The sequence below is a fragment of the Malus domestica genome, chromosome 15 (genome assembly GCF_042453785.1).
Source record: "Malus domestica chromosome 15, GDT2T_hap1".
Taxonomy (NCBI): domain Eukaryota; kingdom Viridiplantae; phylum Streptophyta; class Magnoliopsida; order Rosales; family Rosaceae; genus Malus; species Malus domestica.
In genome coordinates this window covers 18,335,939-18,362,152 of record NC_091675.1, presented here as the reverse complement: position 1 = coordinate 18,362,152, position 26,214 = coordinate 18,335,939, and the positions used below count along the sequence as shown (strand labels likewise).

The window sequence follows — 26,214 nt, the reverse complement described above, 5'->3', positions numbered from 1 at the left end:
GATGCTCCAGTACCAGCTTTGAGCGCAGAAATTGTAGTAGACGGCGATGATCAGCAAGCACAAGCCAAAATCCCGAAACCAGATTGCAGCAATGACGATCCGTGACACATGCGAGGAATCTTTTATCCTCGAAAATAACGACGAGCAAAACAGCGGAGGGAGAGTGACGCTGTCGGGGTTACTCAACTTCACTGACGGCCACTGGTCTTGCTGCGGAGATGAACGACATGGCACTGCTGCACTGCGAACGCATGGACGTCCACGTCAGCCTCGGTACATGCGGTCCCCTCACCTTCCGGCAGCTGGCAAAGAATTACTTGAGGCTCGATGCCCACCCACTCTTCGAAGCAGTAGACTGGTGTGTGAGGTCGGGCGGGGTACTCACGCCGACCCAGATAGGAGAGATCCTGCTAAGGAACAAAATGGATGCTGATGTGGCAATGAAGGAGGTGGTGCTGGCGATGCAAGCCAGAATCAACTTGGGTGTTGGTGGGGGAAGCCGAGATCAACTAGCGGAGCTTGACTCATCGTGCGACGATCAGACGGTGAAGTTGCGGGGAATAGGAGAATGGACCAATTGCTCCAAGACTTTGACTGCTTTTCCACCGCCTCTATTTTCTCCACCAAGAACCAGCAATTAAATAATTAAAGTGGAAGCAAAAGCAAAGCAAAGTAAAAGAGCAAAGCAGAAAGCATGGCTACCCTTTCAACATGAGATTTGCGGTGGAAAAGAGCAAAGCAAAATAGAAAAAGGAAAAGACAGAGACAGAGATAATGGATGGGCACGACCAAAGCAAGTGGGTTTGGCAAAAGATACATTACAAATCAAGGTGGACAGAGAATGAGCGGGGAGATCAAGAAAAGCATCAGGAAAAGAGAAAGTAAAAGAGAAAGTAAAAGCAAGGAATAAACACCCCATCAGAATGATGTGGCTTACTTTCTTTATTTTTGAATGATGTAATTTATTTTTCGTATCTTTCGGAGACATATGTATAAACCCCATCAGAGGGTAATATATATAAACCCCATCAGAGGGTCAAAAAAAAAAAAAACAAAAAAAAAAAAACAAAAAAAACAAAAAACAAAAAAAACAAAAAACAAAAAAAAAAAACAAAAACAAAAACAAAAAAAAAAAAAAACAAAAAAAAAAAAACAAAAAAAAAACAAAAAAAAGAAAAAAAAAAGGGAAAAGCCCAAAACAAATGGGCTGACATGTTGTGGAGGGCAAAGGCCCATAGGCCTGAAATGGCACCAACCAGGTCATCAAAAGTACGCCTAGTACTCCAAAATTATACATGAGCACTACTCATGTCACTCATACATAAACATTCATGAGCATCACTCATGACAATCGTACATAAACATTCATGACCATCATTCATGTCAACATTCATGAGCATCACTCATGTTAACATTCATGAGCATCACTCATGACAACATCCATGAGCATCACTCATGTCAATCAACATAAACATTCATGAGCATCACTCATGTCAATCAGCTTCAAAAGCTTCATTTACAAAAGCTCCAGCTTCGAAAGCTTCATTTACAGAGCTCTAGCTTCAAAGCTTCACCTGCAAAGCTTCACCTACAAAGCTTCAGTGCAGGGTATACAAATACCGCATTCGAACAACCGCCACTTCGGCCCATACATGGATTCAATTTGAAGTCTCCAGCCAACAGACTCTATTGACTAAAGACTTGGGGGACTACATTATGTACCATATATTGGGCCTCAACTGGGCCTCATGAAAAATACTTGGGGGACTTAGCCCATCACTTATGTATTGAGGAGCGAGCCCTTATTTTATAAAAGGGACTCCCTCACCACCATTAGAGAGTATCGCCGCCAGCTGAGCAACCACCTCGCCACGAGCATCACTCCTAAATTTATGTATCGAGGAGCGAGCCCTTATTTTATAAAAGGGACTCCCTCACCTTCAAACGCCACAAGCCAAGCCAACCAAGGCAACATAAGCTACAAGCAAAGCGGCCTCACAACATGTGCTACTTCTAGTTGAGCATCATTTCAGATTGGGCACCGCCTCATATCGAGCATCAGTTCTAGACGACATTTAGTTACTTCGGCCCACACATGGACTGAATTTCAAGTCTCCAGCCAAAAGACTCTCTTGACTGAAGACTTGGGGGACTACTGTTTATACCATATTTAGGGCCTCGTATATTTGGGCCTTGGGCCTTGTATTTGGGCCTCACACTAAAGCCCATACTTTGTAAAAGAGGAGGAGCCCCTTATTCTATAAAAGGGGACTCCTCCCCTCATTCTAGGGGAGGCAAAAAGAACCAAGCCTAAGAAGGCTAAGAGAAGCTATCATTACATTCAGGAGAGACCTCACACCACCGAAGCTCTCATCTCCCTTCTCTTCTTTCTCCTCCGGGGGACTTCCCCCAAACACTTGTATCCATACAATTACAGAGAAACAGAATCAACTACAGTGTGGACGTAGCCCAAACATTGGGGTGAACCACGATACATCTTGTGTTATTTACATTTCATGCAGATTCACGGTCGGATTTACGTTGTTCCAAGACCATCCGGTTTTGTGCATCAACAAGCGTATTCTAGAGAAGATTGAGTATATCTCGAGTGGTCTGTATACTACAACCATACGCCTCATAGAAATTACACTTTGGCACGAAATTACACTTGAGCATATCTCGAGTGGCCTTACCTCTGGGACGCACGAAATTACACTTTGGCATGATCGTTTGGGACACCCTAGATGAACAACGATGCACCGTATCCTCAAATCATCACACGGGCATCCACTAACTCAAAGTTTAGGTTCGATTCAAGAAATTGCGTGTCAAACCTATTATATGGGAAAGCTTATTATTAAGCCTTCTTATCACAAGATTCGTTTGAATCCTCATATTTTTCTACAAGGGATTCAATGGGACATTTATGGACCAATTCACCATATATGCGAACCCTTTAGATATTTTATGGTTTTGGTTGACGCCTCCATATGTTGGTCACACATGTGCTTGTTGTCCATAAGAAATGTTGCATTCTCCAAACTGTTGGCTCAAGTTATCAAGCTCAGGGGCTCAACACCCTGATTATCCGATCAAATCTATTCGATTGGATAATGTTAGAGAATTCACATCTAAAACTTTTGATGACTATTGCATGTCTGTTGGGCTTGAAGTTGAACATCTAGTACCCCATGTTCGCGCCCAAAACGACCTGGCAGAGGCATTCATCAAGCGCTTACAAATGATTGCTTAACGTTGGTCATGCGTACCACACTTCCGATCGCTGTTTGGGGCCATGCAATATTGCACGCAGCCATGTTGGTCCGCCTGTGGCCTGCTGCAATCCAACCATATAACGCTCTTCAGTTGGTTACCGGATAAGAACCCGACATATCAAATCTGCGTGTTTTTTGGTTGTGCGATCTATGTGCTGATTTTGCTACCCTTAGGTACAAAAATGAGGCCTCAGCGAATGATGGGAATCTATGTCGGATATGATTCTCCTTCAATCATTCATTACTTAGAACCTTTGATAGGCGATCTGTTTACCACTCATTTCGCGGATTGTCACTTCTATGAGACAATCTTTTCGTTGTTAAGGGAGATAAGAGCGTCAACGTTCCTAAAGAACGACGTGAATTATCGTGGACGACTCCCACTTTGTCTTATTTAGATCCCCGAATAGTTAAGTCTAAAACTGAAGTGCATCACATATTAGATCTTCATAACATAGCTCAGAGCATGCCAGATACTTTCACCGATCTGGCGTGAGTGACAAAATCACATATTCCAGCTACGAATATGCCTACAAAGATGGATGTACCAAATGTACGACAGACTTCCCCCTAGAGGCCTGGGACGCTAACTTTGGTGATCCACGTACATTAGCGGCTAGCCAATCATCTGCCCCTACACATAAGCGTGGCAAACTTCTTAGTTCAAAGGATTCACACCTTCGGAAGAGGAAACCCACGACACAAGCACCTGAAGAGCCTACCATGAATCCGACTGTTGCTTACTCATTCTATCCAACTCATGAGAAAATTTTAAATGAAGAGATGAATCCACCTTCCGAGAATCATGAGATTTCAGTCTATTATGCTAGCTTAGATGATGTGTGGTGTAGAAATGAGATGGTCATCGACGATGCATTAACATATGCAGTAGCTATTGAGATCATGTTGAGTGATGGCATTGAACCCTGTTCTGTTGATGAATGTCAATGTAGAATCGATTGGTCAAACTAGAAACAAGCAATCCAAGTTGAACTTGATTCGCTTGCGAAACGTAAGGTGTTTGGACCTATAGCTCTTACTCCTCCACATGTGAAGCTCGTTGGCTACAAATGGGTTTTCGTTCTTAAGCGTAATAAGAAGAACAAAATTGTGCATTACAAAGCTCGTCGAGTTGCACCAGGCTTCTCACAATGCCCCGGGATTGACTATGACGAAACTTATTCACCTGTTATAGATGTGATTACTTTTCGCTACCTTATCAGTTTGATAGTTTCCAAAAAACTGAGTATGCAGCTAATGAACGTAGTAATTGTGTATCTCTATGGGGATCTTGATACAGAAATTTATATGAAAGTTCCCTAAGGACTTACATTGACTGGATCAAATATTTCTCAACCCCGGAACACGCTCTCAATTCGGCTGAGGCGTTCACTCTACAATTTGAAGCAATTCGAAAGAATGTGGTATAGTCGTCTGAGGGAGTATTTGACTAGTTAGGAATATGTGAATAACGAACTATGCCCTTGTGTGTTCATTGAGAAGTCACATTCCAGTTTTACAATAGCTGTAGTATATATCAATGACATGAACCTTATCGGAACTCCTGAAGAGCTCGCAAGAATTACCGCTCACCTGAAGTTGAAATTTTAGATGAAAGATCTAGAAAAGACTCGATACTGTCTCGGTTTCGAGATAGAGCACCATTCGAATGGAATCTTGGTACATCAATCGAACTACACCCGAAATGTGTTACACTGCTTTAATGAGGATAAAGCAAAGCTTTCAAGTACTCCTATGGTCGTTCGATTGCTAGATGCAAACGAGATCCCTTCCGTCTGAAAGAGGATGATGAAGAGATTTTGGAGCTTGAAGTTCCTTATCTAAGGGTGATAAGTGCTTTATTGTACTTAGCTCAATGCACTAGACCAGACATCTCTTTCGCTGTTAATTTTTTGGCAAGATACAGTAATGCACCAACACGCAGACTCTGGATTGGTGTTAAAGACATTTTCCGTTACCTTAAGGGTACTACGGATTTGGACTTGTTCTATCCCTATGAATCCTCAAATGATGTCGCACCTCCTTATCTCGAGTCGTTTCTTGCCTTGTTGGTTATGCTGACGTAAGATAATTATCTGATCCGCACAAAGCACGCTCTCAAATAGGTTATGTCTTTACTGTTGGAGGCACCGCAATCTTTTGGAGGTCAACTAAACAGACCTTAGTTGCCACTTCGTCTAACCATGCTGAAATTCTCACCTTACATGAAGCAACTTAGGAATGTTTTTTGTTGAGATCACTTGTGGGCCATATTTGAAGCTCATCGATCTTTACCCCGTCATTGATGTCCCAGTGACGATCTATGAAGACAACGCAGCATGCATCGAACATATAAAAAAGGGTTACATCAAAGGAGACAACACCAAGCACATTGCGTTGAAGTTCTTCTTCTCACATCAACAACAAGAGTATTAGAAGATTGAAATCACACAAATTCATTCACAAGACAATTTGGCTAACCTCTTCACCAAATCATTACCGAAGGCGACGTTTCAGAAGCTTGTTCATGGAATTGGTATGCATAAACTTTCTAAGTTGTAACATTGCTAGTTCTCTTTGGAATTGTGTTAAACTCAGAGGGAGTATCCTGAAGTATACTTGCTTGATCTTAATGTACTCTTTTTCCTTCGATTAGGAGCATTTTTCCCACTAGGTTTTTGCTACCTAACTAGGTTTTAATGAGGCACCCACATTGGGTTGATCATATCCTTGATGACGTCTCGTAGACGTTTCATTTGACTTTGCATTACTCACGCATTTTTCCTTAAACTATGGGTTTTGTCCCTACTTGGGTTTTTACCATAGCCATAGGGTTCTTTAGTGAGACTTACTTCCTTATGCAAGTTCCTACCTTATTGATAATTAGACTTCCTCAACCTCTACATGATGCCGAATCTACGTCAGTATTTACACACTTAAATGGGAGTGTTATAAACTTTCTAGTTTAAGTGTGATTGTGTAAATCCTAGATTATATTTGATTCTAGTTATTCTTTCCTAAATGAACTTGTATTCCTTGGGGATGAAAAATTTCTTTTCTCCCTATAACACATCCTCTACACATAATTATACACAACCCTACAAACACATATCTTTCTCCAATCTCTCTCGTTGCTGTCGGCCCCCTTCCCCTGTCAGATAAAATAGGCTACAACATATATCACGTTTTTTTATATTTTCTCACTATTCTATAAGAAAATTCCATTTAGCTCGAAATATGTTTTCAATTACATATCAAAATCTAGCATGAATTAGTAGTCCTCCAACTTTGCAAATATGATATTATTTGTTTGGTGGAGAGAAAATGAATTAGGGTACGATAATGCTAAGGAGATCAAATTTGTAAATCAAATGATGTGTCAAATAAGAAACAAACACTTTAATCAACACTTAATTAATAATTCAATCATCTACAACTACGTTATTTGGTTTGTAAATTTGGTTTAAAAATTTTGTTCTCTCTAGCATTATCCAGTATAGTATTAAAGCAACACGCAATAGGAAAGATTAACATAATTGCTTGCCTTATTAGTGAATCGACAATCGTCTTTATCAACTTGTGAGATTGGATGCCTTCAAGTCTTATTGCTTGGGAGAAAACGGAAAGGGATCCGCCGGATCCCTTCTTCCTAATCCACCAAATTAGTGAACCAATGCCATTGAAATTTGATCCAACGACTACAAGCAAGGGTCAACTTTAAAAGTTATAATAATTTCAGCCGTTGGATCACATTTCAATGGCACGGATCCACTGATTTGGTGGATTATGAAGAAGAGATCCGGAGAGGATCCCTTTCCGGAGAAACATCATTAGCAATGATTGTGCATACGATACCAAGTTATCATTTGACAATTATATATTATATATTCATTATAATCATAATTAATGGTGATCTTAATCACCATCATTACCAAACTCACGGTAAAGTGTTACCTTTACTCGATTTGGCATGCTTCTGGTGGATTTTTTATCGTTGCAAATCAATAATTATAATACGTGGTTACTTTTCAACTTCAAGATTAACTTTGTATGAGCTGTTAGTTAGGTAGAGTTTCTAACTTTAAGCCTCGATTATGATTATCATTCGTTTCAGTTTGGTCCAAGTTGTGAATGTGGTTGAGGATAGAAAGTTGCATTCTGCGTGTTTTTTATTTAACTTTTTTATTTCTTTCCTCACGTGATTTATCAAGAGACGAGAAAGTTATCGATGTAGTTGAGTTTAGTAAGTACTATTGAGTAGGTAGATACATCTTTGTGTGCAAATCACCCTCAACAGCTCGGCCATTGCGTCCAATACTTGACTGGTTTTGCTTGGCAGATAAGCTTTCAAGAAGCTCATAGTGATGTATTGACCCCTCCAAAGGAATGAATAGTTCCTATCATGGCAGTCTTTAATTTGGTGGAAGAAGTTATAAATTTCGATCACATAAACGATAGTTGCTGATAAGGGAAAGTGATAAAAATTATACTAATTAACGATGATTATGTGATCTTATTATTTGTTAATGGTATCAGTTGAGTTTCCTTAATTCAAGGCTAATTGTTTAGTCATGTCCATATATTTCTGCAAATAAAAAAGAATTATTAATTCATTATTTGGGGATTAAATTATAATTTCCCCCCTTTTTAGGTACTCTGTTTAATTGGCTTAATTTATTCTGCAGTTTATATATTCCTTCAGTCCTTTTCTCAGCAGAAAAGAAGCTTCAGAAGCAGAACATTGCAGCATATGCACGTTAATCTACATATTCCACCATTATTTTTTTAATTAACAACGAGTTACAGAACTACCATCACAAGTTCACATCGTGAACTGAACCCCATTAACTTAATTATGATATATATATATTGGGCAAAGCAAATTTTATATTTGGGGTGAAAACCGCATAATTGTTGTGTAAATTATATAGTTATTATTTAAAGGGCCACGGGTGTACAAATCTTAGAGATAAGATAATTATGGAATCCATGAGGAAGTTGGTTACGATGATGATGGAAATAGCCAAATAGGCCTAAGTAATCATACTTGGTCACATTCTATTAGAATGTGCAGCTGTAGTAAGTGGTGGATTGTTTTGGTGATTATGGTATTTTTCTTCAACTCATTTTGTTTTGAGTTCAAATCTACTCCCTCCTCTTAATGTAGATTAGTGTAGTTTATCGCTTAAACTAAAAAAAAAAAAAGTGCAATTGTAGAAGTTAGATCCACTTAACTTATTTGGTGCTTCAGTTAAGGTGTTAAATATTAGAATCCTTCAATTGTATTGCATGTCCTATTCCTTCTGTCTATTAAAGGGTAAAATTGTCGATTCAAGTGTGACACGTGAGGCAATTGATATAATAAAATTGAAGGTTAAAGTGAAACACGAATACAAGTTCTTGAAAACATTAGACTTACCCAAACTAACCTAAATTTCAAGAAGAGAAATTCAAACTCAAGTACATATGAAAAACACATCGCTTTAACAATTTAGCTACGTTCATATCCACCTACTTTTACTGATTGATTAATTGAGTAGCACATCACATTTTGTACAAAAATGGATCATTGACATCATCGACTTTGGTGGTTGAGCATGTCTACAAAAAAGAAATGATCTAATCAATATAAACGGTAAGTAAACGATAGACATTGTGATGATGATGATGGCGTGAGTTGCTTGAGTGAGTGCTCCCTCAACTGTTATGTTTGCCCGCTTTTTATTCTTTTGCTTTTTTAACTGTCCGGGTTTCAGGGTTTCACTTTTTGAGGTTGGTTCTCTCTGGTTTTCCCACCGCTCACCCACTCACTCACACTCTCAGTCTCTCACCCCTGCCCTGCCACTAATCTTGCCTTCAAGTTTTATCATCATCGGCGGTTGCTTTGCAACTGGGTAATTTTATGCAAAAGCAATCATTCCCTCTTTAAAAAAAGAAAGAGCAGACTTTTCTCTCCTTATAAAAAGCCATCTTCTTCTTCTTCCTCCCTCTCTTATCCAACTGTTTGGCTCCCTCTTTATATTTTTCTCTCTTTTGGGAAAGGAAATAAAAAAAGTGGGGCACTTGAAAAAATGGGGTCTTTTTGTTGTAGTGGGAGAATTAGCAGCATTCTTCTTCTGTTCTTATGTGTTCTTGCTGCTGAAATTAGCATTTGCCTTTCATCCAAGGTAAATTAAATTCTGGGTTCCTTTAATTTTATGTTTTTCTTCTGTTTTGGTGTTTTTCAGTGATCTATTTTTCTTGGGTTTTTAGGTGTATGTTGTTTATATGGGAAGCAAAAATGGTGAGGATCCAGATGAGATTTTGACACAAAACCATGAAATGCTTGCTTCTGTGCACACTGGAAGGTCAGTTTTTTCAGAAAGTCCTTTCCTTTTTTCTTTCATTTAAATAAAAATCATGTGTGTGTGTCTATATATATATGTGTGTGTGTGTTTTTTTTACTGATTTGGGTTTGCTTGTTCATCTCTGATTGTGTTGGTGAATTGCATCCATGGTGTTTGAACAGCATGGAGGAAGCTCAGGCATCTCACATTTACAGTTACAGACATGGCTTCAGAGGCTTTGCTGCCAAGTTAACCGACCTCCAAGCATTCCAAATTTCCCGTAAGTTCCCAATCCACCTCTAGGAATTATAATGTGAATAGAAATCCTTGACTTTGTGATTAAAAACATGGTAAATTGAATTGACAGAGATGCCAGGAGTTGTTTCGGTTTTCCCCAATTCGAAAAGAAGCTTGCACACCACTCATTCCTGGGATTTCATGGGCCTTTTGGGTGAAGAAACTATGGAGATTTCTGGGTTTTCCACCAAGAACCAAGTTAATGTCATTGTTGGTTTCATTGATACTGGTAAGCACTGAGCTCCGAGCACTTTTTTTTTTTTTTTTACGATTATATTTACCAATTTACTCTTTCTTTTGTGGACCTAGATCTATAACACAATCTCTATTCAGTAAAATATGGTTGTTCAGTCAACTATCATTGATTCATGGCCCATTTGTTGACTTAAGTCCCTGTTTTGTTTATATTAGAAGGCGTCTTATCTCCTCTCACATGACTCATGTGGCACGAACGTGCCCCATCATTTTTGCTTTCTGTACACATGAATGCTTTTGGTCTGATTGAAGTTATTTATGACACTAATTGTTTAAAGGGAAATAAATATTTCCGTTAATAATATTATTATTCACTGTCACGAGCAGGAATTTGGCCTGAATCTCCGAGTTTTGATGATGCCAACATGCCTCCGGTGCCAGCTAGATGGAAGGGGCGTTGTCAATTAGGAGAAAAATTCACTGCTTCAACTTGCAACAGGTTGTTTCGTGGTTTGAATGGATTGTTTAGTTTGTTTCATGGACGTTTACGATTGGTAATCTCAAATGGTTATAAACTTTTTTCCATAGGAAAGTGATTGGCGCTCGATACTATAATTCTGGTTATGAAGCTGAGGAAGAGTCAACAACCAGAGTGTCATTCAGATCACCAAGGGACAGCTCCGGTCATGGCAGTCACACAGCCTCTATAGCTGCTGGTCGGTATGTGTCAAACATGACTTATAAGGGATTGGCAGCTGGAGGGGCAAGAGGAGGTGCACCAATGGCTAGGATTGCAGTGTACAAGACATGCTGGAACTCTGGTTGTTATGACGTTGACCTACTAGCGGCCTTTGATGATGCAATCAGAGACGGGGTTGATATCATGTCTCTGTCTCTAGGTCCTGATGCTCCTCAGGGTGACTATTTCAGTGATGCCATTTCTGTCGGATCATTTCATGCTGCTAGTCATGGAATTTTAGTGGTTGCTTCTTCTGGAAATGAAGGAAACCCCGGTTCTGCAACAAATTTAGCCCCATGGATGCTCACTGTTGCAGCAAGTTCAACAGATAGGGATTTCACTTCTGATATCATACTAGAAAATGGTGCTAATTTCACGGTAATTCTATCTACTTTACGTTTGAGAGATTTGTGCATTATTTTCGCAAGCCTTATGAGTTCTGAATGCTTGATTAGGGTGAAAGTCTCAGTCTCTTCGAAATGAAAACCTCAGCAAGAATTATTTCCGCCTCTGAAGCCAATGCAGGGTATTTTACTCCGTATCAATCCAGGTGAATCAAAAGGTACTTGGAAGTGAGTTCTGTTTAGATGTCGATGCATAGGGTGCTTAAGTCACACTTTCTCTACTACAATTTGTGTTGCAGTTACTGTTTAGAAAGTTCCTTGAATAGAACCAAGGCCAGAGGGAAGGTTCTGGTCTGTCGACATGCTGAGAGTTCAACAGAGTCAAAGCTCACTAAAAGTATGCTAGTGAAAAAAGCTGGTGGTGTCGGGATGGTTCTCATTGATGGGGCAGATAAGGGTATTGCTGTCCCATTTGTCATCCCTTCAGCTATTGTTGAACAGAGGATAGGGCATCGTATTTTATCTTATATTAAACGCACACGGTTAGTCTTATAGACTAAAACATGAAGGTTCAAATTTTCTGTATTTGAGTTTTATGTTTAACTGATTTCGACCGTTGTGCACAGGAAACCCATGTCTCGAATTTTGCCCGCAAAGACTATACTGGGACTGAAACCTGCACCTCGTGTTACTGCGTTTTCTTCAAAAGGCCCCAATTCATTGACACCGGAGATTTTGAAGGTAAATTATAACTGATGATCAGAAATCACAATGTACTGGCTTTGTAATCTATTATGTTATAGAAAACCTTATAACTATTTTGCATTGTAGCCCGATGTCACAGCTCCTGGACTGAATATACTAGCATCTTGGTCCCCAGCAGCAGGGAATAAGCAGTTCAACATTCTTTCTGGTACTTCCATGGCTTGCCCACATGTAACAGGAATCGCCGCCTTGATCAAAGCTGTTTATCCATCATGGTCCCCAGCAGCTATTAGATCTGCAATCATGACTACGGGTAAGATTTCATTGGCTGAAACTACACTAAACTTGCAGTCAGTTTAATTCTCAAACAGAAAGTTTTCAAGTTATCCCACTTTGTGCCTAAGATTGTACCGAGGAATCTGACAACAATTGGAACTTCCAGCTACTCTTCTGGATAAGAACCACAAACCCATCCTAGTGGACCCTGAAGGAAGAAGGGGTAACGCATTCGATTATGGCTCAGGCTTTGTGAACCCGAAAAGAGTCCTTGACCCCGGCCTTGTCTATGACGTGCATTCAGCAGACTACGTAGAATTCCTTTGTTCAGTTGGTTATGACGAGAAGGCAGTCCATCAAATCACACAAGACAACAGTACGTGTAAGCAGGCATTTCGAACAGCGTCTGACCTGAACTATCCATCTATCACAGTGCCATATCTTGTAGGTAACTTCTCGGTAACTAGAACAGTGACCAATGTTGGTAAGCCAAAGCGTATATATAAAGCTGTGGTGTCCTCACCCGTTGGAATCAGTGTTACTATTGTCCCGAATCGATTAATCTTCAAGAGGTTTGGCCAGAAGATACAGTTCACTGTAAACTTCAAGGTGGCTGCTCCACCATCGAAGGGATATGCATTCGGGTTCTTTTCATGGGTAAGTGGACGATCAAGAGTTACCAGCCCCCTGGTTGTCCGAGTTGCACATTCAAACTCAGGGCTGCTGAGATAGCAACCCACAACCCGCCCCGAAAATTAGATTAGGACCCTTGTTATCCTTGCAGATAATAGAAACCGTACACAGTAAGAAACCAATGCAGAATTATTATCAGATTATCTGTAATTTTTGTGGTTGATATGAGATTATTTGTTAAACCAAGTATATCAAAGAAATATTTATTTGTTATTTTCCCCCTTCACTCTGGATTATAGCACAATTTCTTTGTTTTTGCTTCCTCCGACGTTTTCTGTATCCAACGGAGCATCTGCTTTCATGTTTTGGTTCCGTGAATTGCAGAACGTAAATTTTTGCATTCAACGAATGAAGTTTCACCAACAGCATTAACACCAAACAAATATCGGCAGGCAGTTGTATACATATATCATTCATCTTTTCGAACATCAAAGTATGCCAAAGAAGTTAAACATTTAACACCACTCTTTAATCTTTGAGATCATACAGGATTGCATTTACAAGTGTGCAAATAAACCACAAAAACCGGTAATTATATCGAGAGATAAACTACGATAAATGCAATTCCGAAGGATCAACGAGCCCTTCTAACACAACAAGCTTGTCCAAAAGTGCATGCTTCTCGTCCTCAAGGGTCTTGACGTCATCTTCAACCTCTCTTAGATCTCTCCCCAACGCAAAGCTCTCTTCCTCCAGCAGCAAATACTTGAGCCTCAGTGCACGGTACCCGCTTCCAGATGGAGAGGAGTTGGGCAACGAATCTGAGTTCAACCTCTCGGGCTGCTGCTGGAAGGACGGAGAAACTTCGTTCTTTTTTCTTTTGGTTCCTTTCTGCCCTGCTTTTACCGGAGGTGGAGAAGCCCCGTTCACATCATTCCCTTGTTGCAAAAACAAGGGGGCCTTCTTAGTTGAGGGTTTCTTTTTCTTCAGCTTAGGAGTCGAAAACTCATCGGCCAGCGACATCTTCGGATCCTGCATTTATCACTAGATGCTGCAATAGTTGAATATCAGATTTCCCGATGAACAAGACTACAAAATAATAAGAATATTATTAAACAAATTAGAATGCTGAAACGGCTATAAAACCTCAAGAGGTTACATTGTGACGAACTTATTCTACATAGCTAGAAAGCATTATATTTATAGAGAACAAACCTAACCGTAATACTCCAAGGCTAGGCCCAAATTAAACTTATTAGAAAACCCAAATAATATAATACCTAAAATACTAATATTTTTCAACACCCCCCATCAAACTCATGGTGGTATACAACATGGGTTTGCAAATAAGCAGATGTGGACTGGCTCCGTTTGGCGAACAAGCGAACTGAACTTGACTTAACTAGCGAACTGGCAAACTTGACTTGACTTGCAAAGTGATTCCGATTCTTACATGTTAATGTTGAGAGTATGGAAAGAAATCACATGAGTGCTCCCCGTCACTAAACGGACGAGATTTTCATATCTCAGCTGTACCAACAAATGAACAACGTCAACAAATTCTGGCAACTATCACTCGACTGGTCAACACTCCAAGCACTAGAATAACGGTCACAAAACAATTCCAAACAGGCCAACAACTCGTGTGGACCTAAAAACAAACTTAACCTTTTTTCCCTTTGACCGTGTGGGCTTAAAGCAACATCATACAATTTTTTTTATTTCCTTTCTCTTTTTGCCTTTTTTTCCCTTTCCTTGCTCCTCATTTTCTATTCGTTTACTTCATGGTCCCAAACTAATCAAACAAAAAACATCATACCAATAGTCAGATCAACAAGGCACAGCAGATGCAACTTGGCAGCAAGAAAAATTAGCAGCAACAGAAGAAACAGGCAGCAGTGGTGGTGGTTTGGTTGCAGCAGCAAGAGACGCAGATCGTGAGGATGGTGGTGGTGCGTAGCAGGTCTGATGTGGGCGAGAGCAGCGGGCAGACAGGTGTGCGGTGGCGGGATGGATCTGGGTTGCAGTTTGCTTCGGTACGGCTTCAAGAAGGTGTGATGCGAGTCTGGTATAACTGAACAGGTGTGGCAGATCTGATGCGGGTCAAGATTCGAGCGGTGCAAGCATGGTGGGTTCGTGCAGGCGTGACTGGTCTACAAGGAACAGGAGTCACATATCATTATTTGTCAACAGAAACGCTGACAAACTGGCGATATGCGAACAGCAAATACAAATTGCAGCAGTGGGGTTCTAGTCTTCAGAGCGACGCGATACCCGTGGCTTGGTGACTCAACTTCAGAGTTCTAGCAATTTCAATCTTTTTTTTTTTTTTTTACATATAACAAAACCCTAACTTACTACAGGGCAGACAAACCAAAAAAACATACCATGACAAACTGATACGCAGCGGACAAACGGATGAACAAATTGATACCCACCAAGAACAGATTAAATTTGGCAGAATCGAATTTGCTTTGATACCAAGTTGAATATCAAATTACCCGATGACGAAGACTACAAAATAATAAGAATATTATTAAACAAATTAGAATGCCGAAACACCTATAAAACCTCAAGAGGCTACATTGTGACAAACTTATTCTACGTAGCTACGAAGCATAATATTTATATAGAACAAACCTAACCCGAATACTACCAGGCTAGCCCAAACTAAACTTATAAGAAAACCCAAATAATATAATACCTAAAATACTAATATTTTCAACAGCAATCACCAGTACACAAAGGATGAATGCATTAGAACCCCTAGCAAATCCTCATTGGTCCCCAAAATCCTTCACAATTGAAAATTCAAATGCCAAAGGTTTCAACTTCAAATCAAACGCTCAAAGCCTATAGTTTAACTCTGCGGAATTCCCAATTTTAACTAACTCTATGCAATTATACGAAAAACCCTAACCCTAAAAACCCAATTCAAGACATTAATCTTCATGCATATCTACAATAAAGCTACAATCTTTCTTCCCAGAAAATGTAAAATCAACAAAAAACTGAATGAACCCTAAAATTCGAATTCCATCGACTTAAGACATCAAATTTGGGAATTCAAATTCGAATTCGTTTCCAGCTGCGAAAAGTAACTGATTGAAGAATTGCAATCAACGGAAAGAGAAATAAGATTCCAACTAGGGGGTGGAGGAGGAAGTACCTGAAGACGAAGCTGTGAACTTGGGGGGTTTTCGGCACCGTTTTGCGTTTGGAGCGATTGTTGGGGTTTTGTTGTTTTTGCCTTATAAGCTGTGATCTGTGGGAGACTGTTTGACTCCACTATTGGGGTCGCCATGATTAAAGAAAGTCATGGTTTCTCTGGCTGGGAAGTCCTTTTCTTACTTGGATTGGATTTCTCTCGTTATTTTTTCGTTTTTCTTTTTATTTTCCAAAACCTCTTTTAATCCAATTATTTAGAAAAATTAGTTGTTCATGTATTTAACTAGTAAATGTGTCACTTAATACTATAGTTTAGTAATTTTAAGTTTGATTCTAGTCAAAAAATGAATTTGAATCATATTATTACTAACCTATCATGAAACTAAATCTATTTTCTTAAATAATATCGATTGTTAAAAAAAAAAAATGATAAATGTCGTGACGCAAAATCATTATCAACAACTGTTTAAATGAAAACTCTAGGATGCTCTATGATGCTCCGAAATATTATGGTCACGTAGAGTTAGATTTGTTAATGTTGTACAAACAAAAACTCATTAACTATTTCAAGCTGTTCTAAAATATTTATTTTATAGATTAGATCTTGATACAAGTTATCGGTACTCTGAAAACACGTATCATTTATTATTTTCTCAAAATTAAGAAAATAATACTTTTAAAATAAAGTCAAACGTCTTTTCAATTTGTTAAAGGCCAATATACATTTTAAAAGGGTCATGAGTTACGCGTGTACATTCTTAAATAAGATTAATTACCTTAATCGGCTAATTTTTTGTTTACACTGGTCACATAGGCGTGTTTCAATACAATGCTACATAACATTAAATGTTACGAGCATTGAATGCTGGATTCACTAAGACCTCGTTTGGTATTGTTTTTTCATTAAAAACTACTTAACTTAGTAAAAAAGTGTCTGGTAATAATAAAATATCATGTTTATTTTATTTTAAAAACAATGAGTTCCAGATAGCAGCTTTTAAAAGCAGTCTGTAGGTTGTTTTTAAAAGCTGCTTTAATAAAAAGCAGAGTTAGGTCTTTAATAATTATTTTCAATTGTTGTAATACCTTCATTAATTTTTTTTAAATGACATTGTTTAGCCTTCCATACACATTCTATCCCTTAGAGAATAAAGTAAACATTACCACCTACCACTACAAATACTAACTTTACACTATCACCACCATTACAACCACTATTTTTGTCAACACCACCGCCATGACCACAACCTCCACCAGTGTCATCACAACCATCATTGTCACCACCATCACTACCGCCACCGCCGCCGGCACCACTACTACCACCATAGATGCCGTCATCGCCACCACCACCACCATTACTGCAACTGCCACCATTACTACCATAACTTTCATTACCACTATCATTGTCGCCACCGTTGGCACCACCATAACCGCAACCGCCTCCACTGCCATTGTCCTACCACCATTGTTACCTTTCCATCCCAACCAACACATCCCACTATTAGCACCACCACCACCTCCACCGTAACCACCACCACCATTACCACCACTGTTGTCGTCGCCCCTACTTCTACTACTATTGTAGATGCAAATTTCCGCCGTCTTCAATCTTGAAGAAAATGCACCTACAAAACAATCAACACCTTTGATCAGAGACCTAAGCCTCACGCGCCCACGAGGTTGGGGGTTAGGTCAACGGATCTCCGATGCCTAAGTTAATTTCTTTGAGAGAGTAAAGTGTTTAGGGCTTTTTTAGGGTTGCAAAAGCTCTGAAAATTTGGTAGAATATGGGGTATTTATAGGGATATGGTCGGCCATATAGTGTTTAATGGAGAGATATTCTCTAAATATTCTCAAGATATTTAATAAGAATAATATCTTAAGATAATGGAGTAATTATCCCTAATTGATTTAAATTAGGATTACTTATTTTATTGGAGTCAATCTTCAATTGGAAATGTATTAAATATAAGATTCGGGTAATTAATCCTTATTTTTAATTCCTTGCCAAGGGTAGGTGAGCTGTGGGTAGTTGTGTTCAGTTGCTGAGTCCTCCAATGATGTTAGCTGCGCGTGGGAGCATCTGAGAAGCCTGCCCATTTATTAAGGGCAATCTTGTCTTTCTTGAATAAAAGTCCACGTGTCGCCTTGGGATTATTTTAGGCTTCACAAATGCCCCCACACCTACTGTGCTGCACACAGGAAAAGGATAATAGGTGTAGGAATCCCAAGCTACTTAAGCTTGTAAAGTTGTTTCCCAATTTGAACCTAATCTTCTTTCTTGATTTGGAGATAGACTTCTTCTAGGAAAAGAAAAATAATTACCCCCAATACCTGTTTAATTCTACCTTAAGCAGGGGATTAAATAAATTTGGATTATTCCAACAAGGAAGAGAAGCTAGAGGAAATTTTTATTCCCCTCCCCTAGCATTCTTCTTTTCTTTCCTCTTTTTTGGGAGTCTCAGGACTTGAAAATGGCTTGGTGGGTGCCAAGGAGGTGTGAATTGCGTGGTAAGGATGCCATGGGGCTGGAGGTGGTGCGGCAAAAGGGTTGGCTGGCGTGGGGAAACCGACTTGGGCCGGGTCTTCATGGATGCTGGGCTGGACCATGGGCTGGTGGGAAGAGAATGAGAGGGACCGGCGTGGGCCTGCACTCTTGTGTGCGTGACCTGGGCCGCAAGGTCTGGGTTTGCTTTTTAGAGCGTCTGGCACGTGAAGGAGAGGAGAAGAATGAGGTGCGGACCTCCCTTTCTGCTGGGCATAACGACTTAGGCTGCGTGTAGGGTGAGCTAGAACGTGGGCTAGGCCCTTTGTGCCCTGGCCATGTGGATGAATTGGGTCGTGAGGCCTGGAGCTAGGATGTTGGGCTCTACGGTCCTTTCTTTTTTTTTCTTTTTTTCTTTTTTTTACGAGTTGCCTTCTAAGTATTTCCCTCGTACTTTTTGCAGAGGCTTTAAAGGTATTCATCTGACCGTAAAAGTGACGAATATCATCCACCTGTGTACTGTCACGATGGTTTTTCTGGCAAGGTGGGTTACTTTAAGGCTACACATGTCAAGATCAATTCCGACGAACTATTTCAGGATTTTCTTAAGGCATACAAGCATGCGATTCCGTCAGGGGTTCAAGTCAAGCTGGTGAAAAATGATAACGGCCATGAATCATGCAGCGATGGTGTCTCTGCTAGGAAGAGAGCTATCAAATTCCATTCGTACTACTTCGTGATGGGATTTACTTTTCCCATGTTGCGTCTTTTCTAGGAGGTGATCTGCTCTATGAAATGCGCGCCTGCTCATTGTTCCCCAAATGCATTTTGTGCGATGGTGGGATTCTCGAACTTGAGCAGGTTCTTTGATCTTGGTTTGATCATAATGAGTTCTGGTACTTCTTTGAGATCGGCCACAAGGAAGGAGTGGGGCAGCTGAGGTCTCGCCATAGGTTGTTTGATACATCTAGCAAAGGTGATCATGAGTGGGCGAGAGACACCTTGGAGGTAAACGGAGAGTGGGAGTCTGACTCTTCTCCTGAGCTGCATGTCCCAACTACCTTTATCAGTGGTAAGTGAACTGCTTAATTCTTATCCTGCTTGAATTTTTGTTGAGCTGCTCCATGACTTCAATTTATTGATCATCTTTCTTACTTTGTATAGATTCGGAGTTTGGCTCAACTTCAAGAACTTCAGCAGATATTAAGAAAGTGCATGTTGCATTGGGTATCCCTATCGAGTACTGAGAGTGGCCCTAGCTGCTCAACCCTCTTCGTCGGGAGAAAAGTGGCCTACCTCCAAATAAAGAGATGAAGTGGATAAAGGACGAAGCGTTAACTCGCCCAATTGCTGCTGTAAAGCCTGCTGCCAATGAGGGTGGAAAGAAAAGATCTTCCTCACCTGCTTGTGAGCCTTTGGCCAAGAAAAAGCCAAGGATTTCTTCTGCTACTCGTGGGAACTCATCTGCTGCCGAGAAGCTTGTCATTGATCTAACTTCCCCCAATGGGGTGACACCTGCTGCTTCGAAGGTGGTCGCATCCATTGCTGATAGACTTGCCCAACGAAAGAGTTCGGTGACACTTTCGGTATTTGGGTTTGTATCGAAGCCTCCGTCAGGAGCTAAGTCTAGTTCTACTTCTAAAAGGCTCGCCTCTATAAAGAGCAAGAATGTGGATTTCGTTGCTAAGGTGGCGCATGGGCCTGCTTCTTCTTCTGCCGTGACTGACTCATCTACTAAGAAGGGGAAATCTGTTCACACGGGCAGTTATAAGAGATCCACCTAGTCTGAGGCTGGTAAGTTTCCTAAGGTTTGTGCGCTGCTGAAGGCTGACCTAGTCTGAGGCTGGCAAGTTTGTTGACAGTGTTGGGAAAGTTGCCATCCGCTCAGACTCCTTCAAAAAGCATTCTGCTTACTCGAAGAGGTCCTTCCTGATTGCTACAATGCATAAGACTTTGAACCTAGTAGCTGAGTCTTTGCTCATTGATCAGGATGCTATCAAGTGTACTGAGGAGACCGAAGTGGCGTTGATGGCTCAGTTTCGCTTTGCTGTTGAAAAGATCGAAAATCTCGAATCTGAACTCGCTGTTTTGCAGCTGGAGATCGTTTATCAAGAGGTCGCCCATTTGAATGCTAGGCTTAGTGTGACTCAGGTGATGTTGGAAGTTGTAAAGAAAGAAGTCAGTCATGTTTCTCTAGTGGTTGAGGATCTTGAACGTGTCAATTCGGAGCTACGATCTGCTTGTTTTGCGAATGATGAATAACTTATCTTCATACATGCTGAAGTGTCTCATCTCAAGGAGGTTGCCAGTAAACTTAAGTCCAAGGAAGTGGATCTGCAAGGTGCATTGTCTGCTAGTGAGAACCTAAAAAATGAACTGGATAAGCTACAGGGTGCTCATACTGGGCTTGTTGAGGAAAATATGCAGTTCAAGAATGAGAAAACTGGTCACGAAATGGCACTTGCTTCTTATCAGGTCGATTTCTACAAGCTTGGCTATGTAGACCATCTTTAGGGCAAGCCGTTGAATTATGAGTTTTCCGAGAAGGACTTCGAGACCTTTTCCATTTCTCTAGTTGATTTCCTTGATTTATCGTTTGAGTTTGCCTTTGGTGGAGCAGTTAAGGGTTAGGCAATCCAGGTAAGGGCGGCTGAGGATGAGTTGATGGAAGATTTGGTTGCTTAGAGCGGTGCGGCTGCTGAATGTGTGGCAGTCGAGGAACCTGTGGTTACGCAGATTGTCCAAAAGTAGTCTTTTTGCTTAGACTTATGAGTTTTTTTCTTTTCCTTTTCGTTTTGCTTTGCTTGAACTTTGTTGGCCTTCGAGTCGGTTTATCAATTTGCTAGAAATTTAATAAATAGCTTTCCTTCTATCCTTCTATTTCGCCATGTCTTTTCCAAAACGGTTGATCCCACGTCGTCACTTAAGTTTTAGTTTCTGCTTCTGGGCTTCTGGAGCCTTGCTTGCTCGAAGCGACTTGCAAAACTTTACCGTGAAACTGGCAGTTGAGCTGACTACTTTGATGGAGCTGTTGACTCGCGTGGTCATTTTAGGCTTCAGTTTTGGCTTTGATGCTCATAAGGTTTTACCTGCAAGAGAAAAAATACGAAATTTTTAACACATAGAGCTGTCGACCGAACATATACTTTCGCATGGAGCAGGTGATTTCGTGTAGCTACTATAGTTGTGAATCTCAGCTTTGGATGATTTCATGAGCTTTAGCCCTCTAAGGGCGCATTGCAAAATTTTTAACTTATAGGGCCAGCGGTCCACCATGTGCTTCGTGTAAAAAGCAGAGGAGTTCTTGTGGACACTATGGTTATATTCTGGCTGTTGATTAGCTTCTGCAGCCTTGGCTTTCCATGGGCATGTTGCGAAGTGTTTAACTTATAGAGTCGTCGACTGGACTCATGCTTCTCATAGGAACGCATGGTTCGTGGCGGGCTGAGCGGCTCTTTGTTGGGACATTGCTGGAATGAGCCGTGTTCTTCCACCGTTGTCCTGCTTTGGGACACCTCATCTGGGGTGTGCTGCATCTCGATGCGCTCAAGGAGTTGGTTCACCATGGTGGTCTGTTGTGTGAGGGCGTTCGTCAAATTAGTAACCTGCTGGGGCAGGTGGTGCTCGTCATTTGGATTGGAATAGTCTGGATAATGGGCATCTCCATGTGTGGTGGAAGTATAATGGACTGCAGGTACAAAACTTGAGCCCAAAGCAAGCATTCCTGCAGAAAAGTGGGGTGTAAGTAACCCTGAATCGATCGCGGGACCAATGGTCGAAATCTGGATCACTGAAGGTGGCCTTATAATGGATTGGTCCACGGGTCGGGTCGTCGGAGTGGGTCGCGTTGAACCGGCGCCTACTCTTTTTCGGCCTGCATGGCCATTAGCCCTCCTGGCCGTTGGGCTGCCACATCTTGGCCTGATGGCTGGGTGGCTTAGGCTTGGGCCTGCTGAGCTGTTTGGCTAACAGTAGTTGTTACGTTCTAGGCTAAGGTTTGGGCTTGCTGTGGCAATGGGCTGGGCCTTCTGCCCTGGGCCTGCTTTGGCAACTACCAAGTTTTGAGCCTTATTCCCGTGGGCTTGGAAATGGATCTGGGCCTCCTGCCTAAGGTTTAGAGGGATGTGATGCTGCAAGGGCAGCGGCGATAGAATTTGTGTCGTGGCTGTTGGGTCACGGTGGTGATGATTGTGGTGCGGCTCCATGGCAATAGGGTTCTTTATGCCGTCGCATTGAGCCTTAAGGACCCCCTGATGCGAAAATTAACTTAACACACAAATTTAACCCTCTTTTGACAACTGTAGTTTAAGAAGTAGGGATCGTTCTGGACCGGGGACTAGGAGGGCTTACTAATAACCTCTAAACTAACTCAAAAACATAAAACTAAACTTAAAAATACTTAACAAGACTCACAAGACTCAAAGCAAACTTAAAATACTCAAAACAGCTTAAAATAACTAAATAAACTTAAACTAGACACTAGGAATGACTTTGGATGAAAATTGACTTTTACTTGAATAAAAACATTTAAAAACACAAATTAAAACAGATTCTAACTAATTAGACACATTAAAGTAAAGGGGGATTGAGTTTTGGACAAAGTTGAAATAAACAAACAAGTATGAAAAACTAGACAGATTGTAAAATAAATTTGAGAAATAAGATGATGGATGGGATAGCTAGAGGCTTTTTCTCCACACATGACATGTATGCAAATAACTCGATTTCCAGTTACTACTTCATTGAATTATGAACGACAATGCTCCAAATTACCCGTGACATCACTAGTTAACTCTCAGATTTTCCTTATTTTATTGGATTAGATGACATCATTCGACAACCCAAAACATTCTTCTAAAGTTCCCTACATGACATCATAATAGAGATACAATCAAAGATCATTACGTTTACTGAAAATCATAAGCATTGACAAAGCACTTGCAACTATGACATCATGTCACTCATGCTAGGAATTGAACTTAACGCGATCATTTATAAGCGACCTTCACTACATGTGAATATAAGTTTGTAACGATTATGTGAAACTTCTTTATATTCTAGCAACGGATTTATGCATGCCAATTAAGTGTCGACCCTTAATTAACAAATACAAATAAGTTATCAATCAAATAGTTAAGCCAATTGCATTCACGGTTCAAGAGTTCATAACTGGAATTTATCAAATTATATTGCACACATAATCATGGCTTTGAAATCACCCCTAGCCAAGAGGGGTTTAGCCACTCATATTTACAACAAAACGAAAGGAAATGAATTTAAACATTAGAAATAAAAGAAAGAAAACACCTAAACGTTCTAACGATCCAAGTTGGACAGCAAGCACGTCCAAGCACTTTCCTTCCCTTCCTTTGCTACGGCACAAGATGTTGGTGAGTGTTTGAAGGTTTGTTTGTATGGAGGAATGGATGTGAAGATGAATGGATGTGTTTGGTTAAAGGTTGTGTTGAAAATGGGAGTGAATGATCTAACAAAGTATGAACTCAATTTATGTTACACACACTTCCTTTTATAGAGGAAGTGCAAGGCAAAGCATGGGTAAAATGGAGTGGTGTTGAAATGATTCAAAGGTGAAAGTGAAGTAATGATGCAAAGCATGGGTAAAATGGAGTGGTGTTGAAATGATTTAAAGGTGAAAGTGAAGTAATGATGCAAGAATTAAATATGGATGGAGTGCATGGCAAAGGTTTGTTATGGTACAAGGAACCCTTAATCTGTGTCCTAAAATGCATAGGAAACCTTCAATGTTGCTGGAACTTAGGGACATTTAGGATTTAGGAAAGATCAAACCAAAATAGGAAACCTTGGCTTAACTTTCCTACTTCAAGTAGGAATCCTCATCTTTAGGTCTTCAATTTCGTCCATTCCTTTAGTTCCAAGCATGTGATATTTATTCCAAGCCCAAAATTGCTCCAAAAGGCTCCAAAATGCACATTTTTGCATACTTTGTCCTCAGAACCTGAAATTGCACAAGAATGACTTTAAACACTAAAACTACTAAGGAATAACAACATAAATGCATGAGAACAAGCTAACTCGGCATGCCACTCTAGAATCGTTAGTATGGGTGGCTTTGGCTTCCACCTATTTTGACACATAATCAACGGCTAGAAAAATATAAGTAAAACCATATGAGGGCGGAAAGGGTCCCATGAAATCCATACCCCATACATCAAAGATCTCCACATTAAAGATGGGGGTTTGCGACATTTGGTCTTTGACACTAATTGTACCTGTTCTTTGGCATTTATCACAAGTTATACAAAATGTTCTAGCATCCTTAAACAATGTAGGCCAATAGAAACCACTCTCTAAAACCTTAAGGGCTATCCTTTGGGTGCCAAAATGACCCCCACATGCATAACTATGGCAAAATGCAAGAATTGAATTAAACTCGGAATTGTGCACACATCTACGAATAATCTAGTCAGGACAATACTTCCACAAATATGGATCATCCCATACATAAAATCGTGCATCATTTCTGAGTTTATCACGCTTGTATTTATCTAGAGTGCTAGGAACTTGTTTTGTGACCAAATAATTGACCAAATCAGCATACCAGGGCTCACTTACCTCTAGGGACATCAATTGCTCGTCAGGGAAGGTCTCTAGAATGGGTAAGGAGTCATCCTCGTGCACCAAACGGCTGAGGTGGTTAGCCACCACGTTTTCACTCCCATTTTTGTCTCTTATTTCAATGTTAAACTTTTGAAGTATGAGCATCCAACGAATCAGCCTTGGTTTGGCCTCCTTCTTGGTGAGGAGGTACTTCAACGCTGCATGGTCAGAATATACAAACACTTTAGTGCCAAGTAAGTATGAACGAAATTTATCTAAAGCAAATACAACTGCAAGAAGTTCTTTCTCAGTGGCAGAATAATTCAATTGAGCATCATTTAGTGTCCGAGAAGCGTAGTGGATGACGTGGGGCTGTTTATTCTTCATTTGGCCTAAAACATCACCAATGGCATAATCAGATGCATCACACATTAGCTCAAATGGAAGGCTCCAATCTGGTGGCATGATGATGGGGGCCGACGTCAACATGTCCTTGAGGGTTTTGAAAGCGGTCTCACACTCCTTGTTGAACTCGAAGGCTACTTCCTTTTGGAGTAAACGGCAAAGGGGTTGAGCGATTTTTGAGAAATCCTTTATGAATCTCCTATAAAATCCTGCATGGCCAAGAAAAGAACGAACCTCCCTCACCGAAGTGGGAGAGGGTAAGTGACGTACAAGATCTATTTTAGATTTATCAACCTCAATCCCTTTTTCTGATATGATATGCCCCAAAACTATACCTTGTTTTACCATAAAATGACATTTTTCCCAATTCAAGACAAGATTAGTTTCGATGCATCGTTGTAAGATCAGAGTAAGATTATTCAAGCATGCATCAAATGAGTCACCAAAGACACTAAAGTCATCCATAAACACTTCAATGATCTTTTCCACAAATTCTGAGAAAATACTTACCATACACATTTGGAATGTGGCTGGTGCGCTGCATAGCCAAAATGGCATGCGTCGATAAGCAAAGGTACCAAAAGGACATGTGAAGGTAGTCTTTTCTTGGTCATCGGGAGCTATCACAATCTGATTATAACCCAATAGCCATCAAGAAAACAATAAAATGAATGACCGGCTAACCTTTCCAGCATTTGATCAATAAAGGGCAGCGGGGAAATGATCTTTTCTTGTCGTAACGTTGAGCTTCCGATAGTCAATACAAACTCTCTATCCGATTTGAATT

General features: G+C 40.4%; 2 protein-coding genes across 13 annotated transcripts; one reads left to right on the top strand and one right to left on the bottom strand.

Moving 5' to 3' along the window:
- The first annotated feature begins 8,930 nt into the window (after positions 1–8,930).
- LOC103406988 (subtilisin-like serine-protease S) lies at positions 8,931–13,076 on the top strand. 2 transcript variants are annotated; one of them, XM_008345953.4, is made up of 11 exons: positions 8,931–9,442; positions 9,528–9,622; positions 9,784–9,881; positions 9,969–10,127; positions 10,481–10,592; positions 10,682–11,210; positions 11,288–11,382; positions 11,476–11,718; positions 11,803–11,917; positions 12,008–12,194; positions 12,324–13,076. In XM_008345953.4, exons 1-11 carry the CDS (start codon positions 9,347–9,349, stop codon positions 12,887–12,889), a joined length of 2,295 nt encoding a protein of 764 aa, XP_008344175.2. In that variant the 5' UTR covers positions 8,931–9,346; the 3' UTR covers positions 12,890–13,076. The 2 variants fall into 2 exon arrangements, with proteins under 2 accessions (XP_008344175.2, XP_070670716.1); XM_070814615.1 differs by having other exon boundaries at positions 9,000–9,442; positions 12,286–13,076.
- A 142-nt stretch (positions 13,077–13,218) lies between these two features.
- Positions 13,219–16,175, bottom strand: LOC114821471 (uncharacterized). 11 transcript variants are annotated; one of them, XM_070814616.1, is made up of 4 exons: positions 15,960–16,174; positions 14,610–14,943; positions 14,244–14,320; positions 13,219–13,841 (listed from the first exon to the last, which is right to left on the bottom strand). In XM_070814616.1, the coding sequence occupies exons 1-3, from the start codon at positions 16,092–16,094 to the stop codon at positions 14,310–14,312; spliced, it is 480 nt and encodes a 159-aa protein (XP_070670717.1). In that variant the 5' UTR covers positions 16,095–16,174; the 3' UTR covers positions 13,219–13,841; positions 14,244–14,309. The 11 variants fall into 11 exon arrangements, with proteins under 11 accessions (XP_070670717.1, XP_070670718.1, XP_070670721.1 ...); XM_070814617.1 differs by having other exon boundaries at positions 13,219–13,834; XM_070814620.1 differs by having other exon boundaries at positions 14,459–14,943; positions 15,960–16,148.
- Between the last annotated feature and the right edge of the window lie 10,039 nt (positions 16,176–26,214).

Excerpts from the sequence above, each read along its gene's own strand:
- LOC114821471 (XM_070814616.1), bottom strand. The coding sequence starts at position 16,094 with ATGGCGACCCCAATAGTGGAGTCAAACAGTCTCCCACAGATCACAGCT. Across the intron at positions 14,944-15,959 it reads GTTCACAGCTTCGTCTTCAG|ACCAGTCACGCCTGCACGAA; the intron begins GTACTTCCTCCT and ends TGTTCCTTGTAG.
- LOC103406988 (XM_008345953.4), top strand. The coding sequence starts at position 9,347 with ATGGGGTCTTTTTGTTGTAGTGGGAGAATTAGCAGCATTCTTCTTCTG. Across the intron at positions 10,593-10,681 it reads ACTGCTTCAACTTGCAACAG|GAAAGTGATTGGCGCTCGAT; the intron begins GTTGTTTCGTGG and ends TTTTTTCCATAG. Across the intron at positions 11,383-11,475 it reads TTTACTCCGTATCAATCCAG|TTACTGTTTAGAAAGTTCCT; the intron begins GTGAATCAAAAG and ends TTTGTGTTGCAG.